Source organism: Grampus griseus (genome assembly GCF_964374135.1).
Source record: "Grampus griseus genome assembly, chromosome: 20".
NCBI classification, from domain to species: Eukaryota; Metazoa; Chordata; class Mammalia; order Artiodactyla; family Delphinidae; genus Grampus; species Grampus griseus.
This window is the reverse complement of record NC_139014.1, coordinates 54609830-54631060: the sequence shown is the minus strand read 5'-3', so window position 1 is coordinate 54631060 and position 21231 is coordinate 54609830. Positions and strand designations below refer to the sequence as shown.

Here is a 21231-nt window from a genome sequence, read left to right as displayed (position 1 = left end):
CAACCCTTAAAGAAAGTAATCTTCAAAGTCATTAAGCCAATCTTTGAAAAGTTTTATTTTTCTTCCATTTAAAAAAAAATAAATTTATTTTATTTTTTTGGGCTGTGTTGGGTCTTCGTTGCTGTGCGCGGGCTTTTCTCTGGTTGTGGCGAGCAGGGGCTACTCTTGGTTGCGGTGCGTGGGCTTCTCATTGCGGTGGCTTCTCTTGTTGTGGAGCACGGGCTCTAGGCGCACGGGCCTCAGTAGTTGTGGCACGTGGGCTCAGTAGTTGTGGCGCACAGGCTTAGCTGCTCCGCGGCATTTGGGATCTTCCCAGATCAGGGCTCGAACCAGTGTCCCATGCATTGACAGGTGGATTCTTAACCACTGCACCACCAGGGAAGTCCTTATTTTTCTCCCTTTCAATAACTTCTAGTTAAAATTTTTCTTGCTTTATTCTAATTGTAAAAGGAATATGTGGGTAATCACAGGAAGTTTGGTAAAAGGAAAGTATCACCACAATAATGAAACTGATATCAATATATTGGTGTATCACTTGATCTCTCCATAGGCTTTCAAATCTATGCAAAGATAATGTATATTCACGTGTGTGTATACATACACATAACCCATCCCAACTCCTCCACAAAAATTTAGGGTTATGCTATATATGTAGTATGATCTGAATATTTTTTTCACTATGTATTATACTGAGATTTACTCAACATTAAAAATTCTCCAAAGACATTTTATAACTTTTTATTTTGAAATAACTTCAGACTTACAAAAAGATACAAAAATAATGCAAAAATTCCTCTATATAACTTCACCTAGAGCACCCAAAACATTTTTTAATTATGTTAAAATATACATAACATAAAATCTGCCATTTTAAGGTGTACAGTTCAGTGGCATTAAGTACATTCACACTGTTGTGCAACCATCGCCACCATCCATCTCCAGAACTTTTTCATCTTCCCAAACTGAAATTCCACACCAAAAACGTTTTTAATGGCTTCATATTATTTCATCATATGGAGATCCAACAAAGTAGTCAGTTCTTCATTATCTACTTTTAGACTGTTTCAATTTTTTGCTATTATAAATAATGTTATGTGAAGTTCAAAATAAATCTATGGCAACAGAGGTCATAATACTGGTTACTCTTGGTGAGGACAGGTACTGACTGAGAGGAGCCTTCCGGATGCTGGAAATGTCCTGTATCTTGACCTGGGAGATGGTTTTGTGGTGTATGCACATGTAAAACTTAATCAAGCTGTTCCTTTAAAATTTGGGCACTTTATTGATAAGATATACCTGAATTAAAAAAACCTAAATAAAAAATAATGCTATGATAAACATATGAATATTAATTCCTTAGGATAAATTCTAAAAAGTGGAATTATGATTCCAAAAGCTATAAACATCCATAAGGTTATTGATATCCATGTCAAAACTGCTTTCTAGAAAAGCTGCCCTGTTCACAATTCCAAAGACATCGACACTGAATTTTTAAAAAAATATCTTTGCCAATTTGATAGTTGAATATATTATCTTACTATTCTTTCAGTTTGAACTTCTTTGAATTTATTAGTGAACTCTTAAAAACATATTCTTTCTTAGTATGACCAGCATGTTACTGTTGATCCATTTTTCTTATTAATCTGTAAGAATTTTTCATGATAAAGATATTACGCTTTTCTCATATCTGTTGCAAGCATACTTAAGTTTTTTTTTTAATCTACCTTTTACTTTTTTTTTTTTAATTAGAGATTTTGAAGTTTTACATGGTAAAAACTGTTCACCATTTCCTTTGTTTCCATCTGTAGTTTTTTGCTTCGTAAGTCCTTACTCACAAAGCAACTAGATATTATTCTTCCTTTTCTTTTTTAAATGGTCCCAGTTTTTATATTCTTTTTTTTGAATTTTATTTTTTTATACAGCAGGTTCTTATTAGTTATCCATTTTATACATATTAGTGTACATATATCAATCCCAATCTCCCAATTCATCACACCACCACCCACCCTCCCCCCACCGCTTTCCCCCCTTGGTGTCCATACGTTTGTTCTCTACATCTGTGTCTCAATTTCTGCCCTGCAAACCAGTTCATCTGTACCATTTTTCTAGGTTCCACATATATGCATTAATATACAATATTTGTTTTTCTCTTTCTGACTTACTTCACTCTGTATAACAGTCTCTAGGTCCAACCACGTCTCTAAAAACGACCCAATTTTGTTCCTTTTTATGGCCGAGTAATATTCCATTGTATATATGTACCACATCTTCTTTATCCATTCATCTGTCGATGGGCATTTAGGTTGCTTCCATGACCTGGCTATTGTAAATGTGGCTGCAATGAACACTGGGGTGCATGTGTCTTTTTGAATTATGCTTTTCTCTGGGTATATGTCCAGTAGTGGGATTGCTGGGTCATATAGTAATTCTATTTTTAGTTTTTTAAGGAACCTCCATACTGTTCTCCATAGTGGCTGTATCAATTTACATTCCCACCAACAGTGCAAGAGGGTTTCCTTTTCTCCACACCCTCTCCAGCATTTGTTGTTTGTAGATTTTCTGATGATGCCCATTCTAACCGGTGTGACGTGATACTTCACTGTAGTTTTGATTTGCATTTCTCTAATAATTAGTGATGTTGAGCAGCTTTTCATGTGCTTCTTGGCCATCTGTATATCTTCTTTGGAGAAATGTCTGTTTAGGTCTTCTGCCCATTTTTGGATTGGGTTGGTTGTTTTTTTAATACTGAGCTGCATGAGCTGTTTATATATTTTGGAGATTAATCCTTTGTCCGTTGATTTGTTTGCAAATATTTTCTCCCGTTCTGTGGGTTGTCATTTCATCTTGTTTGTAGTTTCCTTTGTTTTGTAAAAGGTTTTAAGTTTCATTAGGTCTCATTTGTTTATTTTTGTTTTTATTTCCATTATTCTAGGAGGTGGATCAAAAAAGATCTTGCTGTGATTTAGGTCAACGAGTGCTCTTCCTAAGTTTTCCTCTAAGAGTTTTATAGTGTCTGGTCTTAACATTTAAGTCTCTAATCCATTTTGAGTTTTTGTGTATCGTGTTAGGGAGTGTTCTAATTTCATTCTTTTACATGTAGCTGTCCAGTTTTCCCAGCACCACTTACTGAAGAGACTGTCTTTTCTCCATTGTATATCCTTACCTCCTTTGTCATAGATTAGTTGACCATAGGTGCGTGGGTTTATCTCTGGGCTTTCTATCCTGTTCCATTGATCTATATTTCTGTCTTTGTGCCAGTACCATATTGTCTTGATTACTGTAGCTTTGTAGTATAGTCTGAAGTCAGGGAGTCTGATTCCTCCAGCTCCATTTTTTTCCCTCAAGACTGCTTTGGCTATTCGGGGTCTTTTGTGTCTCCATACAAATTTTAAGATTTTTTGTTCTAGTTCTGTAAAAGATATCACTGGTAATTTGATAGGGATTGAATCTGTAGATTGCTTTGTGTAGTATAGTCATGTTCACAATGTTGATTCTTCCAATCCAAGAACATGGTATATCTCTCCATATGTTTGTATCATCTTTAATTTCTTTCATCAGTATCTTATAGTTTTCTGCATACAGGTCTTTTGTCTCCCTAGGAAGGTTTATTTCTAGGTATTTTATTCTTTTTGTTGCAGTGGTAAATGGGAGTGTTTCCTTAATTTCTCTTTCAGATTTTTCATCATTAGTGTATAGGAATGCAAGAGATTTCTGTGCATTAATTTTGTATCCTCCAACTTTACCAAATTCATTGATTAGCTCTAGGAGTTTTCTGGTGGCATCTTTAGGATTCTCTATGTATAGTATCATGCCGTCCACAGTGACAGTTTTACTTCTTCTTTTCCAATCTGTATTCCTTTTATTTCTTCTTCTTCTCTGATTGCCATGGCTAGGACTTCCAAAATTATGCTGAATAATAGTGGTGAGAGTGGTCAACATTGTCTTGTTCCCAAGCTTAGAAGAAATGTTTTCAGTTTTTCACCACTGAGAATGATGTTTGCTGTGGGTTTGTCGTATATGGCCTTTATTATGTTGAGGTGGGTTCCCTCTATGCCCACATTCTGGAGAGTTTTTATCATAAATGGGCGTTGAATTTTGTTGAAAGCTTTTTCTGCATCTATTGAGATGATCACATGGTTTTTATTCTTCAATTTGTTAATATGGTGTATCACATTGATTGATTTGCGTATACTGAAGAATCCTTGCATCCCTGGGATAAATCCCACTTGATCATGGTGTATGATCCTTTTAATGTGTTGTTGGATTCTGTTTGCTACTATTTTGCTGAGGATTTTTGCATCTATATTCATCAGTGATATTGGTCTGTAATTTTCTTTTTTTGTGGTATCTTTTTCTGGTTTTGGTATCACAGTGATGATGGCCTCATAGAATGAATTTGAGAGTGTTCCTTCCTCTGCAATTTTTTGTAAGAGTCTGAGAAGGAAGAGTGTTAGCTCTCTCTAAATGTTTGATAGAATTCACCTGTGAAGCCATCTGGTCCTGGACTTTTGTTTGTTGGAAGATTTTTAATCACAGTTTCAATTTCATTATTTGTGACTGACCTGTTCATTATTTCTTCCTGGTTCAGTCTTGGAAGGTTATACCTTTCTAAGAATTTGTCCATTTCTTCCAGGTTGTCCACTTTATTGGCATAGAGTTGCTTGTAGTAGTCTCTTAGGATGCTTTGTATTTCTGGAGTGTCTGTTGTAACTTCTCCTTTATTTCTAATTTTATTGATTTGAGTCCTCTCCTTCCTTTTCTTGATGAGTCTGGATAATGGTTTATCAATTTTGTTTATCTTCTCAAAGAACCAGCTTTTAGTTTTATTGATATTTGCTATTGTTTTCTTTGTTTCTATCACACTTATTTCTGCTCTGATCTTTATGATTTCTTTCCTTCTGCTAACTTTGGGTTTTGTTTGTTCTTCTTTCTCTAGTTCCTTTAGGTGTAGGGTTAGATTATTTGAGATTTTTCTTGTTTCTTGAGGTAGGCTTGTATTGCTATAAACTTCCCTCTTAGAACTGCTTTTGCTGCATCCCATAGGTTTTGGATTGTCATGTTTTCATTGTCATTTGTTCCTAAGTATCTTTTGATTTCCTCTTTGATTTCTTCAGTGATCTCTTGGTTATGTAGTAACATATTGTTTAGCCTCCATATGTTTGTGTTTACGTTCTTTTCCCTGTAACTGATTTCTAATCTCATGTCATTGTGGTCAGAAAAGATGCTTGATATGATTTCAGTTTTCTTAAATTTACTGAGGCTTGATTTGTGACCCAAGATGTGATCTATCCTGGAGAATGTTCCATGCGCACGTGAGAAGAAAGTGTAATCTGCTGTTTTTGGATGGAATGTTCTATAAATATCAATTAAATCTATCTGGTCTATTGTGTCATTTAAAGCTTCTGTTTCCTTATTTATTTTCATTTTGGACGATCTGTCGATTGGTGTAAGTGAGGTGTTAAAGTCCCCCACTATTACTGTATTACTGTCGATTTCCTCTTTTATAAAAGCTGTTAGCAGTTGCCTTATGTATTGAGGTGCTCCTATGTTGGGTGCATATATATTTATAATTGCCATATCTTCTTCCTGGATTGATCCCTTGATCATTATGTAGTGTCCTTCCTTGTCTCTTGTAACATTCTTCATTTTAAAGTCTATTTTGTCTGATATGAGTATTGCTACTCCAGCTTTCTTTTGATTTCCATTTGCATGGAATATCTTTTTCCATCCCCTCACTTTCACTCTGTATGTGTCCCTAGGTCTGAAGTGGGTCTCTTGTAGACAGCATATATATGAGTCTTGTTTTTGTATCCATTCAGCAAGCCTGTCTTTTGGTTGGAGCATTTAATTCATTCACGTTTAAGGTAATTATCGACACGTATGTTCCTATGACCATTTTCTTAATTGTTTTGGGTTTGTTTTTGTAGGTTCATTTCTTCTCATGTTTCCCACTTAGAGAAGTTCCTTTAGCATTTGTTGTTTGGTGGTGCTGGTTTGGTGGTGCTGAATTCTCTTAGCTTTTGCTTGTCTGTAAAGCTTTTCATTTCTCCATTGAAGCTGAATGAGATCCTTGCCATGTAGAGTAATCTTGGTTATAGATTCTTCCCTTTCATCACTTTAAATATGTCATGCCACTCCCTGTGGCTTGTAGACTTTCTGCTGAGAAATCAGTTGTTAACCTTATGGGAGTTCCCTTGTATGTTATTTGTCATTTTTCCCTTGCTGCTTTCAATAATTTTTGTTTTTAATTTTTGCCAATTTGATTACTATGTGTCTCGGCGTGTTTCTCCTTGGGTTTATCCTGTATGGGGCTCTCTGCGCTTCCTGAACCTGGGTGGCTATTTCCTTTCCCATGCTAGGGAAGTTTTCGACTATAATCTCTTCAAATATTTTCTCTTGTCCTTTCTCTCTCTCTTCTCTTTCTGGGACCCCTATAATGTGAATGTTGTTGTGTTTAATGTTGTCCCAGAGGTCTCTTAGACTATCTTCATTTCTTTTCATTCTTTTTTCTTTATTCTGTTCCACAGCAGTGAATTCCACCATTCTGTCTTCCAGGTCACTTATCCGTTCTTCTGCCTCAGTTATTCTGCTATTGATTCCTTCTAGTGTATTTTTTTATTTCAGTTATTGTATTGTTCATTTCTGTTTATTTGTTCTTTAATTCTTCTAGGTCTTTGTTAAATATTTCTTGCATCTGCTCGATCTTTGCCTCCATTCTTTTTCCGAGGTCCTGGATCATCTTCACTATCATTATTCTGAATTCTTTTTCTGGAAGGTTGCCTATCTCCACTTCATTTAGTTGTTCTCTGGGGTTTTATTTTGTTCCTTCATCTGGTACATAGTCCTCTGCCTTTTCATCTTGTCTATCTTTCTGTGAATGTGGTTTTTGTTCTACAGGCTGCAGGACTGTAGTTCTTCTTGCTTCTGCTGTCTGCCCTCTGGCGGATGAGGCTACCTAAGAGGCTTGTGCAAATTTCCGCTCAACTCTTAAATATGTTGATAGTTAGAACTTATTTTGGCATCTTGTGGTTTGGCATTAAGATGAAGACCCAACTTAACTCATTTCCCAGCCTCATTTCTTAAATGATTTACTCTTTCTTCTATTAGTTTGTGATACTTATTTATCAATCTGTTTCTCTTAAAGTGACGTGACTGCTGATTTTTGAACACCTGTTTAAATTATTGCACTGTTGTTACGTGTTAACATATTTGTTAATTCAAGCCCCTCTCAGTTTTCTTTCCTTTCAATATTTTCTTAGCTATTGTACTTTCTAGTGAAATGTACAATCATTTAAAGTTCTACCTCATTCTTTTTTTTTTTTTTGCGGTATGGAGGCCTCTCAGTGTTGTGGCCTCTCCCGTTGCGGAGCACAGGCTCCGGACGCGCAGCCTCAGTGGCCATGGCTCACAGGCCCAGCCGCTCCACGGCATGTGGGATCTTCCCGGACCGGGGCATGAACCTGTGTCCCCTGCATTGGCAGGCGGACTCTCAACCACTGCGCCACCAGGGAAGCCCTCTACCTCATTCTTAATCCTCAAATCTCATAGATATTTTAAAGGAATTACATTGATATTGTAATAATCTGGGAAGAACTGTTCATCCAGGAACACAATACCTGTGTCTATTCACTCAAATCTTTTTTTTCATATTAATATGTTTCAATAAGGCTTTATACTTTTCTTGTTTTGTCAGTCCTACAGATTTTCTTTTTAGGGTTATATTCTTACATCTCTTTACTGTAAAAATATATAGTGATCTGGTCTCACAGAATTTTCAAAGCTTTCAATTACTTAATACAGAAAAATCAAAAAATGTGTTTGAATGCATAAAAAAAAGTTTTATGTATTATGGAGAGAGAAAGGGAAGGGAAGAAAACGTCAGGAGGGACTTCCCTGGTAGCGCAGTGGTTAAGAATCCGCCTGAATGCAGGAGACACGTGTTTGAGCCCTGGTCCGGGAAGATCCCACATGCCGCGGAGCAACTAAGCCCTTGTGCCACAACTACTGAGCCTGCACTCTAGAGCCTGTGGGCCACGACTACCTAGCTCGCGTGCCACAACTATTGAAGCCCACGTGTCTAGAGCCTGTGCTCTGTAACAAGACAAGCCACCACAGCGAGAAGCCCATGGACTGCAACGAAGAGTAGTCCCTGCTCGCTGCAACTAGAGAAAGCCTGCATGCAGCAACGAAGACCCAACGTAGCCAAAAATAAATAAATAAATAATTTAAAAAAAACTATAAAATATTATTCATGACATTGATAAATTAAAAAAAAGAAAATGTCAGGAAATAAGCTGGGAGAAGAATAACATTTATACTACTATAGGATCTGAAGACAGACAGACATAAAGAGTAGATGTTAAATTTATGACATTTATCAAAGCCAAGTCAGGAGTTGACTCTGGACTCTGTATTTTGTGCCACTGCATTCTCCATGAAGTGTACATGAACAATAAAATCACAGTTCAAAGTCAACCTGAAGAAAAGAGGAAATGGCTACTTCCCTAAAATCAAGGAAGTGGATACTTTACTCATTGGGAATAACCTGCTAAGAAGAGAAATACTAAAGCTAATTAAACTGAAATAGTACGAAAAATGCTTTGTAAGTTGCCCAGAGACATAGATGGTATCAAAATCTTGCCACCTTGCTTGTATTGCCAGAATTTTGGTGGATTTCTCAATGTGGTCTACCATGAAGTTTCTTCAGTCAGATGAAAAAACAGAAGTAAAGAAGTGGAACTATACTAAAGATTTCACTGGCAAATTCTGAAATGAAACGGTTGTCTCTGAATCTTCTTAGAATCATTGTTAGTATCAAAGAAAATTATCATTACTTACTAGATTTGCTAAATCCAGAAATACACTCTTCCAAAAATTCTAAGGTGAGGTGTGGCTCATTGGCTGCCAGTGTCTTGCTAATAGAGACAATAAATAGGGTGTTGTTGGCTGGGATACATAAACCTGATGTCTCTAGTAACTGGCCCTCGATTTTTAAATTAAAGGTACAAGTTAAGGCACACAGAAGATTATAGGCAGCTGACCTAGGAGAAAACACAAATTGTTGTTTTAAAACTTATAATTCCAAAATTTTTTCATAACATACAACTTACGATTCTATTACCAAGCATAGATCAACTATTTTTAAATTTTATGATCAATTAGAGATAAGATTTTGTGATTCTATGGTAAACCCAAAATACCCCTTTATCATTTAGGGGTTTTTTTAAAAGGGAAATCTTCACATAACCAGAAGAGAACTGTGAGGCTCCTGAGACAGCGAATATAAGGCCTTTCTAAAAGACATTTCATTGGGATATAAGATATGAGAATTTTATGGTCTTAAGGTGGATCAATATAAAGAAAGTCAGAATAAGGCATATCATATTTTCAGTGAGGCCAAAACTCAAATTGTGGCTCCCGCTCCCACTAGATCCAGTTAAAACTGGGATAATGAGAAATAAGATGGCCCTCATCAAATTAGATTGTTAAAATCTTTCATCAGCATCTACTGAATTTCTTTCTAGGCGTCCTACAAGTTATAATACAAACTAGAGGTCAAACATTTTTTAAATATAATTAAGTCCCCCCTGCCATTTTTTTCTTTTATGAATTCCTACTATTATACATAAGCACTAAATTAAAAAAAAAAAACAAAACCCAAACCATAATATATATCCAGGTTCCATGAGAACTAAAAGCTCCCTTATAAATGTCTAAATATACACTTAAACAACTTAGGAAACAGCTCAAAAAACTCAATTTTTAGATGGATTTTTCTCCCCTATCCACAAAAGAAATGGTTTGCTCAGTAAATTTCAGGTTTTCCTTACCTCTGAACTTTCATCATGCTAATATATTTATGCAACAACCATATGGGGGGAAAAAGCCACTGAAATTATAAGTTTGCCTCAAGGCTTTTTCTCTGCGACAACATGCTTCAGCAAAAAGCAGAAGCTGTCAGCTCGCTTTATTTCACAAGAGAATAGAGGTTCATTCAAGCTAATAATTTTTGGAAGTTTGCTAGCATTCTTCTATAAGGAATTTTGAATTAGAAATTCAAGACAGACTTATAGTTCCATTTTCCTAAAATGGAAATATTAATATTATTGTTTCTAAGTTTATCTTTTGCAAACTCCTAGGAATTCTGAGTGATACTATTTTGACAGTGACCTTCACTCTGTATATTTCAACAGCTACAAAGAACTGGGATTCCTCAAACTGGGAGTAGGTGTCACAGACTCCTCTGAGATAATGAAAGCTAAGCATACATGAAGTTTTGTGTATATTTTGTGGGAGTTCATGAACCCCATGAGGCCCATCCAGGTAAAGAAATCTTGCTGATTTTTTTTTTTCCTCTCAAATAAGGGAGAATTTGGAATTCTAAAAAGCCCATTAATAAACCTGGGTTATATTATACCCAAGGGAAGATTTTCTGAAGCTAAGAATTTATATCTGTAAAAACTTGACAGTCCCAAGGTACCTGGAACAAAAAATTATCTTAACATGAAAAAGAGAGGGGCAGAAGAGGGAAGTGGTGCAAAGGGACGATGGCAGAGAGAGGAAAGGGTGGGTGCAAGTTGGGAGGAAATAATCTTGCTGAGCACGAACTATCTGCTCGACGCTATACTACACTACCACACATTTATTAAACCTTTGTAGGTCTATGAGGAAGGCAACGTTACCTTTATTTTAAAAATGAGGCGACTAGAGCTCAGAGAACTTCAGTACCTTGCCCAAAGTCATACAGAGAAGCAGATCTAGATTTAAACCTAATCTACTGACTCCACAGGCCCTGCCCTTTCCTCATTCATATTTTGATTACTAAGCCTAACCAGAACCAATTATACTCTGCTCATCTGACATCTGTATTTGTCTTAAGCTTTCTTTCAAGAATTTTGTTAAAGTTACACAGGTGGAAACTATGCTACGTTACTGAGTTACTGAACATTAAGCCCTCCTTTTCTTTTCTTTTTTTTTTTTTCTTTCAGTTAAAATGCTAAAGTTATAAGCCCTCCTTTTCAAACAATGATAATCTAATTTGACTGCGAGGAAACTTAATAGTGATGTACTTTTGAACATGGGAAAAATTTAGAGAACTCAGAAAAGGAGAAACTTAATTTAGAAATAGACTTTTAGGGAAAAAAAAAGACTTTTTTTTTAAAAAAAACCAAACGAACAGAAAAACCCCCACCAAAACTGCTATGCTGTATGTTTCAGCTGCAAGTTGAAAGAACATACATTGGTTTAGTGTGAATCACCCTATTCACAATTCCACAGTTCATGCGAACTGGATGAGGTCATACTGGTTAACCAATATAGAATACCTGCCAATTTACAGTATTAAGGTAGAAGCTGCTTTAAAAGTTTATTAATTGGTCTCATTTTAAAACCAACAAACCTTGAATAAGATTGAAATGAGTTTTTTATAAACCTACCGTAAACTAGGGTCTGAACTGCCTAAATTAAGTAACGCGATATTGAGCAGTGTCCCAGGGACATCTTTTGGGCGAATCTTGGTGTGCTGGGGGATGGAGTCGGGCTGCGACAGCTCCCAACGTGTCCGGATGTGAATGATAGACTGAACAATGGCTTCACACTCTTGGTGCATGAAGGTCAGTGGTGTGCCCTGGTTTGCAATAGTTAAGGTGAACTGGTTCTCATCCACTAGGCAGATCTCTTCAATTTCCGAAGCATAATAGATATCATTTAGAAAGACTGACTGCCCCAGGACTTTTGTTCGCTCTGCTGAGGTTACCTGAACAGCAGTAGAACCAACCTGAAAAATGGTAGCAAGAGGGTAGAGCGGAAAAGAATTAAATTTCATTACGTAGAATTCTGAGAGGTTTCGAAAACCAACCAAACAAAATACCATGTTAACCATTTAAAGAAGAGTTACCACCATTATGTATTCAAATAGGTTCAATAATTATTGTCATAAATGCTGTCAAAAGTGACTGAAAACAGCAGAAAAAAGTTATTTTTTAAAAGGTCAAGAATCCTATGGATAATTACAGGTTTTATCTTGAAGGCTCACCTTCCTTACTCTGCAAAAAGCATGTAATAATTAGAAGAACTCTCAATAGGTAATTTTCCACTGTTCACATATTCCTACTGTAAGACGCATACACAGCAAACTGCCCATTCTACAACACTCTCCTGCCTCCAGTCCAACCTGGAATATTATTAAGGGTACACCTCTCCAGTTTTCCGCAGGACCTCCATGAAGATACAGAAAGCTTGGTTTTCCTCCATCTGGACTTTACGTTTGATACATTACTACCGGGACCCTGGGGAGTCCAGTATATAGTCAGGTTAGTCAAGAAAGGCAATGAATCACTTACCTAACAGGGAGTGAAACTTACTTTAATAGAAACCTTGGTGTCTTTGTGAGCTAGCTTGAGAGCATTGTGGAATACCTTCAGGTCCTCTTCTAAAGCCAAGGTGGCAGCAGGTAGTTTCTGTTGTTCATGCTCAATGTGCTCGGCCAGTTTCCCAGGACAGTCTATGAAAATGAGTCTTTTGCTGCCTTTGAGGCCAGTCAGCAGCCGCTCGTGATACTTGGTGTATTCCCTGACCCAGGAGTTACAGTTATAGATATAGACTGCAGAGACATTATCATAAGCAAAGCCAGGAAAAACAACAAACCACTTGGAGAGAAAGTCTGTTTTAAAGCGATTGCTAGGCCCAGTATGGGTAAGGTCCACTACAATTTCATATGGCTTTGCATAATATGGCTTTAAAGTAAGTAAGACGTGGTATATCAGCAAATCGCCATTGATTTGACCAGTTTTGAACCTAAGGAAGATGAAAAAAAGTACACAGATCATTAACAAAGTTCTGAATGGATATACAGATGCTACTAATCTACTTTATTCCCTTATATTCTGACTAGTTTTCTAGAGAAAACTAACTATAATATTAAACAATTACACAAAGTCTGAATCCATTTTTTAAATCACTTGTTCTTCAGACACTGAGAAGTAAGGCTGAAGTAAAATGGAAGAGACAAATCCCCAGATCAGTAACTTTGAGCAACAATAACAACTACAAACCTGCCCACCATAGTCAAGCAAGGAGGAAGTCAATGGACTTTGGTTGGTTGCTTCTAGGCCCATCCAAGTTCCCAGGTGAACAGTCTGGGTGGGAATGACCTACTTGGAGTCCTGGAGTAAACTGAATGACTTATAGTCAATTCCTTTATCCCACCGTGACCAGAGAGGATGGTTCAACAATGATCACATGACTCAAAGCAGAACAACCAGGGCCAAAGAGGCCCAATTCAAAGACTTCAGCTTAAACCGTTGGGAATCGAGAACTTTTTCTTTCCTGATGTTTATAAATGAGGGACCATATATAGCTCTGGCAGCTGTTAGCTCATATCCTGAGATATGAAGGAAGAGCCTGTCTAAAAACTGAAGAAATGGAGCAGAGAAATGAAGAGCGAAACTGGGGCCCTGGCCATTTCATCTGAGTCCTAGATAAAGCCCCTCTCCTGGGATCACATTTATCCCTGTGCTACTCAGTTGTGTGAGCCAATAAATTCCACTTTTTGATTAAGCTGTATTAGGTCATATGTTGCTTACACTCAAAAGAATGCTAATCAACGTGAGGAGGCAAAATAAGGACCATCAGAAAGCCCACAAATTACAGTACGGGAATTTCAAATCAAAACCACCAGTGTTCTATACTTGATGACTCAGGTGGTACTACGAAGTAGGCTAAGATAAACATCCTTTCCTAAGAGTTTTAAGTCTTACTGGGAGAAAATAAGACAAAACTATGACAAGTCAAATGATTTTAAAATAAAAGAAAAATATTTCAAGAACAAAGAAAAGATATGAGGTAGTATGTAATCACTTGTCAAAGAAATTGCAGAGAAAAATACTTTTGTTAAGTTCAAAGGAGTGGAGAAATCAACACAAACTGGGTAACCAGTGAAAACTACATAAAAGATGCTGAAGCGGGCAGGAGGAATTTCAAACTCAACAGGAAGAGGGATGGGCAGGCCTCATGGAGAGAGGGAAAGGAGAAAAACAGGTGACCAGATGTGTTGAGGTAAGCATCAGCTAGTTTAGCTAGAATGGAAGATTCACGTAGAGAAGTTTTAAGAGATAAAGATGGAAAAATACAGAATAGCTAAATTGTGAATGGACCAGAACTGTTCAACTAAGGGGCTCAGGTTTTCTCCTAGGAGCCTGGCATTTCTCAGAGGATGTTCTGTGAAGCACCAGCATCAGAATCAACTGTGGTGCTTGATAAAAATGCAGTTTCCTGTCCCAGCCCAGACCTACTATATACGAATTTATGCAGTGAAGCCTGGGAATTTTCATTGTTTTGAAACAATCTTCTCATCTGATATTTATGTGCACAAACATTTCTGAATTGCTGCTGTAGGTGTTAGGGAGTTATTCAACCACATTTTTTAAAAGAAAGGGGTGTTATGATCACAGAAAGTGATATATACAACATATATGAAGGAGTCGGGGCTAGTAAAAAAAGATGTTGTAGTAGTCTAGGTATGGTTTAATAAGCATCTAAAATACTAGGGTTACGGTGAAAATAAGTGACAATGAAAGAAGAAACTGACTCAGAAATATGAAGAAAGGACCGACATGATCCAAGGTCTGATCAGCGCTGAAAGAAAGGACTTGAATTAAAAGGACTTGCTGTATACCAAGGCTCTGTCATTACAAAGAATGTTGCTGCCATGAACAAAAACAGAGATCATGAGGGGCAGCCACTTAGGGGGAAAAATGAAGTCCATTTTAGACTGAATATGAAGTGATGACAGGACATTCTAGGGGAGAGTGTGTGTGTGTGTGTGTGTGTGTGTATACACTAAACCACACAAAAGCATCTTCTGTCCCTTATAATCTAAGTGTATCAGATATTCTCTCTAAATTATTGTTGCAGTTCCACACTTTGAGATGTTGGTTATATACATTACTGTTTCTATTATCTGACCAATACCCCGGGTCTCCAAACTCAGGTTATCAAATCAGTCTGTGGTATACAAATACAATTTTTAGAGATGATTTTAACGCTCAATCTCAGGGAAAATGCTATTCTCTCTTCATTTTAATGATACTAACGTATCATTCAAGAGCATACAGCAGGCATACATAATAAATGTAAGGTCAAAAGGCATTAAGCAGAAAACCCTCCCTGCCCTGGAGGCGGGGACTTGTTCTACAAAGCCTCCTGTTATGCCAGTGGCCAACTAGACAAGTTGGAGTTTTTTTCCCCTGTGACATGTGCTTTAGTTGCAGTGGAAAGGAAATGTGTCATCTGTGGTTAGTGGAAAGCTAGCTGTACATATCCTTTTTTACTGCAGATTTACTTTTAGGCTCAGATTCTTCAAGTCTATTCTGCCTTAAATTACTTGGAAGCTGTGCTTCAAGACAAGAAAAGAAGTGGCTTATTAAAATCAGGTTATAATAAGATTTTGACCAAGCATTTTGTAAGGTAGGTCATATATATGGCTTTTCTTATGCCTTTTCACTTATAACTTCATACAGATTAGTGTTTGAGGAAGTGCTTTCAAGCAGTACTTAAGTATCTTACTAACAAAGTAGATTTAGTAATGGAAAACGTATGCTCTTTTTTTCTCTCCTATTAAGTAAAATTTAAGTAAGAAATGGAAAGATTTACCATCAACATAGAGCTTTAAATTAGGATTAAGAAGGATCTAAGCTTAGACTCCAGAGTGAATTGCAGTTTTATTTGTTATTAAAATAAGTTTAAAAAATAAATTTCTCATTACTAATGCTTAGGCATTATAAATTTTATTGAAAATGACCAGAGATAAAGAAAACTTTTGATAACAACCTGGCCTCCACTGCATAAATCTGGGATGTAGAGACAGCTCTCTATTCTTAGGCATTTGTAAGGGTAAGAGAAAGTCTCATTTTGTTAACAGTTTGTTTATTTGGAGATGACAGTACATCTGGCTGAAGACAATCAACAGCGGGCCTATTATCTATCCCATGGTGAGCACTGTTAAAATGTGTACGAAAACTATGATGCATATTACGTTGTTAATGAACTAATGTGACAAGAATAATAACCCGCTTTAAATCATTTTAGCATCTAATGCAGAAGTCCAGTCTAGTTTAAAAGGATGGAAATTACTTGCGAACCCAATTTAAAGTATTTCTCTTTGTGGAAGAATCATAAAGTAGCCAAAGATTTATGTCATTCAACTTAAAAACTGAAGCTGGACACTACTAGATAGAAGTCAGTGCACAATATCTTTAACTGTCTATTGAAGATCATAATCCAAAAAGTAATCTTACTTCTAGAACACATAAGAAAGGTTTCTTTCCCTCCCTATTATCAACAGAAAATATTACTTCAGAAGTCAGTTTCCAGTTAGCATTGTTTACTATATGCTAATTTTGTTTGTATAACAATATTTCACATTTGTTATTCTTAAGTCAACTATACTTCAATTAAAAAAACATGTACATGTACACTTTTTGAGAAGAAGAAGAAGCATGAGTAGCAGCAGTATCTGTGTCACCTGAGTGTGGGTTAGAAATCTTAGGTCCCTCTTAGACCTATGGAATAAATCTGCATTAAAAAAACCAACAACAACAAACTCCCATGTACATTTTTTGAGAAGAACTTATATAAAATAAAGTTCTTAGACAGGCAATTTTATTTAGTACATCTCAGGAGAATAATCTAGTTTTTGCTTCTACTTCCCTATTCATATAAATGCTAACAATAAAAATACTCTTACAAAAGTGGCTCAGACTGCAATACTATTTTGAGAGATAGCTCAATAATGGTAATAAATCTTTCCTGCTTGTTTACCAGTACCTGGAACAGATATGCTAGTTGTATTTAAATCTTCAGTCTTACAGTGAATAATGAAAATCAGGATCAGACTTTGTCCCCTTTGTGGACTGGCTTCCAGAGAGCTCAGAGCCAAAACTGAAATTCCACTTTTTCCTTTATAGGTTGAGACTCATGATCTGCCTTGACTTCCCAATTGAGTCAAAATCCCCTTGATCTTGATGTCGTATTTATTTCTATTAAATATTTTATTGTATAATTTATTTTTAAAAATTATGTCAAAATATTCACAGAAAAATTCTAAGCATAAATAATAATGAAAAAAGTCAATAATTTTTGTTGAACTTTTGAGATTACTCAAAAGAAACTTGCCTCTTTTTCTCTGTTAATGCCAAATGTTTAGGATGAGAAAAGTCGCATGCCTTTGCTTTCAGAAAGCCACAATAAGTCGGGGGATATAGAGGTGAAGGGAGACCCACCACCATAACACTGCTTTCACAACTACTAGGAATATATTTCTAAGTACCAGCTTTATTCTAAGCTTCAAGATAAACACCCAAGAAGAAAAAACAACATCTTGAATTCCTACTTGAAGTCCGTTTTCTTTTGGTTGCTACCACACTTCCCCGTTCCTGAACTGCCCCCCCATCACCACAAAGCCATTTGCATTTTCTTTTCATACATGAAGCAAAATGTCCCATTTCTCCTTTACTATAAAGACTGGTGACTCATTTGTTAGAGGATGGGGAGTTTCTACAAGGAGTTTCCTTAAATGGTCAGGAAGAAAAAAAGGAGGAATCAGAAAAGTAAAAGCCGAAGTATCTGACTCAAAGCTGAAGTCTAGCATGCTTAAGAGGGAGAAAACTATAAAACCACGGTATTCAGTTTACAACGATTAGTAGATTATCTGTAATGCTACCTTTTAGCATTTAAACAATTAACAGAAATTAAATTGTTTCTTTATATGTAGCCTAACAGAAAAAAAAAATCAGTTCAGAAGGAATTCAAACAGGATAGCAAATGTTAGGCATGAGCTTGCAGCTAATTTATAACATTATCAGCTGTCTATCTTTTAACTACAATTACCAAAACGAGGAACCGTTATTCTTTCACAAGTTAACAAATCTTCTTGCTATCCCAACAGATTACCAGTATACTCACGGACATGGAACACACAGGACATTACCTGCATCTTGCCTTTCTGATGACAACACTTTTTTCTTTGTCTCCTGGAACAAAAGCAAACTATACCCATCTGTGGGCTAATAATACTACTGTCTTGGATCTAGATATTCAAAGTAAGATGGGCAGAAGCCAAAATGAAAACATTAACACAAACCCTACAACTCCTGAAGTAGATAAAAAAGTTATTTCTACAAAAATGCCTGAAATAGCAACATCATCTCACATGGCATCTTTAACTCCTAAATCTGAACTGGAGCTTTATATATCTTCCGTTGTCAGGAACAGTTCTCCAGCAGTACATAGCGTTGAAAACACAAGCAAAAGTCACAGCGAAATTTTCAAAAAAGGCGTCTGCGAGGAAAACAACAACAAAATGGCTATGCTAGTTTGCTTAATTATAATTGTGGTGCTTTTTCTTATCTGTACAATTTTATTTCTATCAACTGTGGTTCTGGCAAACAAAGTCTCATCTCTCAGACGATCAAAACAAGTAGGCAAGCGTCAGCCTAGAAGCAATGGCGATTTTCTGGCAAGCAGTGGTCTATGGCCTGCTGAATCAGACACTTGGAAAAGAGCAAAACAGCTCACAGGGCCTAACCTAATGATGCAATCTACTGGAGTGCTCACAGCTACAAGGGAAAGAAAAGATGAAGAAGGAACTGAAAAACTCACCAACTAACATATGCTTTAGTGAAGAAAAATGCAAAGTAGCAATGAGAAAGTTTCTGGAGTAAAAATGAAGTCAGTTTGATATTTAATGCCAAGGTGTTGTTCTGATGGTCTAAAATTTAACACGGCAGGCTGTTCAATTTAGAATCAAGCAGGTGAGAAGGGGAGAAGTATGCCTGCTTACTTAATTACTTAAACTGTGTCTGACACTATTTTAAAAAGCAAAAATAAAACCACCAAGCATCTGAGGAAGGTTTTAAAGACAAGCTGAAGGAACTGACTAATACAGGTAGAAAGGGACAATTAAATATTTCCTGTTCAGCAAGAGTAGTTAAATGATCTTTGTCCGAATGTTATTAAATTTGAAGAGTTTTAGTGTGTCGTTAGAGGCAAGTGTATGCTTTAACATCTAACAGAAGTCACATTCTTAATGCATAGAGTTGAACTGTAGTTACGTGGTACTTTCTTTGCTGAATGTGACAGAATCCATACCAGCTCATCTATCAACACAGCTAATGTTATGCTACATGTTTTCATCTTTATATACGGCACACATAAGAAAGTGGTTTTCTACTCTAAATATTTAATTAAAACTTTAAATTTTGTATAATAAATTAAGACTTGTTAGAATAAAAGTGACTACGTACATTTTCATTCACTTTATTATTTTAGAGAATACACTGTCAAGATCAATAAGAAATAGAGCTCAACTGAAACAGATGAGATTTATAGCCACAACAGAAGGCTGAGTGTAAATGTAAAGTGTATCTTACTGTTTAAGTGTAACGTAACTCTACTCCATAAATATTGCTTATTGGATTATTTATAGCAAATATCCAAAGGCTGATTATTTTTTGGACTTTGAGAATGCCAAGTGGACTAATAAATGACCAATTTTATTTATTATCCAATATGACATAAGCAAAGGAAAGACGTGTGTGTGTGTGTGTGTGTGTGTGTGTGTGTGTTTATTCTAATTTGGAAAACAGGATACTTCAGGTAATTCTTTAACCTTTAAAGAAACTGGGTTCAAGTAAAATAATGACTTACATTTAGGTCAAGACTTCCGTCATCAATTCAATATATTACAAAAATTGTTTTGAGAGACTTTCCAAATGTCCATTGAAACTGACACAGGGCATACTTAATTAAAGATCAGACCACATTTAAAACATCTCATCCCTTACTGAGCATTTATTTTGGGCAATATGTTAGACATTTAAGAAAAGATTTTATATATTTTTTCCAAGTATTACCACCATCTTACCCTCCCTTCTAGGTTAGTGATTCTCATCCCGACTGCAAATCAGAATCACCTGAAGAGTTTAACTCACCAGTGCCTAAGTCACACCCCTTCCTTCTGATTTAATTAGAATGGGGTGAGCTCGAGCTCCAGGCATTGATAATTTTTGCATAATTCCCTAGGTCACTGCTCTTGGTCATCAAATTCAATTCTTAAAATTTCCACAGCTCCAAAGATCTAGGTTACATTTTTTTTAAGGTTACCTCTTAAAATGAGAGGGGGGAAAAAAAGCATCAATTTTATTATCAATTTATTACCAATTTATAAAAAATCCATTTCCTAAATAACAAATCATAACCACATTATTTCAGAAAAAGGTAAACATCAACAAAGGAAAAAGGAAAGCAAGAGAATACTCATGCCGATTGTGGTACATCAGGTTATCTTTTGAGGGGTAAAAAGGATCAGACTTGAAAGGACACTGGTTGGGCAGAGCTCCCATTCTGTGCAAATAAAAAATCTGAGATTGTGTACTAGAACAAACAGTGACAACACAAAGCAGTCCTTGAATCAAGTGTCATATATAAATACTTGTCAGTAAACTGAAACAAATTAGTGCCTTTTTAAAAAGAAGAAATTAACTAGACAACTACTTTCCTATTCAACATACATTTTCTCACAAAACAGAAAGCTATTGCAGGAATATTTAAAATTCATCACTCACTATCTTGGCTATTAAACACAGATACTCAGATTGACAGTATCCAATGGTAGCTCATGAAAAGTGGCTCCTTTCCCAACTTGACCAGTGTTTAAAGATGATAGGTTAAGATATGTTTTGAATTCAAAATTTAAAAGTTATCTTTGAACTAAGACACTTTTGTTTTCTACCCTTAGGGTGCTATGGTCCACATGCTTATTAATCCAGGGATTTAAAAATAGTGAAACAAAAGTTTATACCATATTTAAAAAGTTTATAGCATATTGTATACTATATATATAGCAAATTATATTACATAAGTTTATAGCATATTTAAAAAAAATTATTCTTTTTGTACCAAGTTTTAAGTGCCTTGAAGTTAAGAACGAGGTCTTAACAATCTGTGTTCCTCTGCAGTGACCAGGGGAAAGCGGGGCATGGTTTAATGCTTACTGTATCTACTATAATAGGTGCTATGCTAGGCACTTTACACTTATCTAATTCCATAATACATTTATAAATTAAGAATTATGATCTCCATTTTTCAGATGAGGAAAGAGGCTAGAAGGTGACATGCCCAAAGAAATCTGTATTCAGACTGACTCATACTCTTCTCAACATACTTTGCTTATTA

The 21231-nt window shown here is 36.1% G+C and overlaps 2 protein-coding genes across 7 annotated transcripts in view; one reads left to right on the top strand and one right to left on the bottom strand.

Annotated features, from left to right (window-relative positions):
- Positions 1 to 21231, bottom strand: part of NF1 (neurofibromin 1) — a 248699-nt gene that overhangs the window by 33558 nt on the left and 193910 nt on the right. For all 6 annotated transcript variants that reach the window (XM_082678058.1, XM_082678063.1, XM_082678062.1 and 3 more), the window contains 3 exons: positions 12363 to 12795; positions 11436 to 11776; positions 8839 to 9041 (listed from right to left, as the gene is read on the bottom strand). In XM_082678058.1, the coding sequence (XP_082534184.1) occupies positions 8839 to 9041; positions 11436 to 11776; positions 12363 to 12795 (977 nt within the window). The remainder of the gene's footprint in view (positions 1 to 8838; positions 9042 to 11435; positions 11777 to 12362; positions 12796 to 21231) is intronic.
- EVI2A (ecotropic viral integration site 2A) lies at positions 15319 to 19324 on the top strand. The gene is made up of 2 exons (XM_082678979.1): positions 15319 to 15465; positions 17945 to 19324. Exon 2 carries the CDS (start codon positions 17966 to 17968, stop codon positions 18662 to 18664), a length of 699 nt encoding a protein of 232 aa, XP_082535105.1. The 5' UTR covers positions 15319 to 15465; positions 17945 to 17965; the 3' UTR covers positions 18665 to 19324.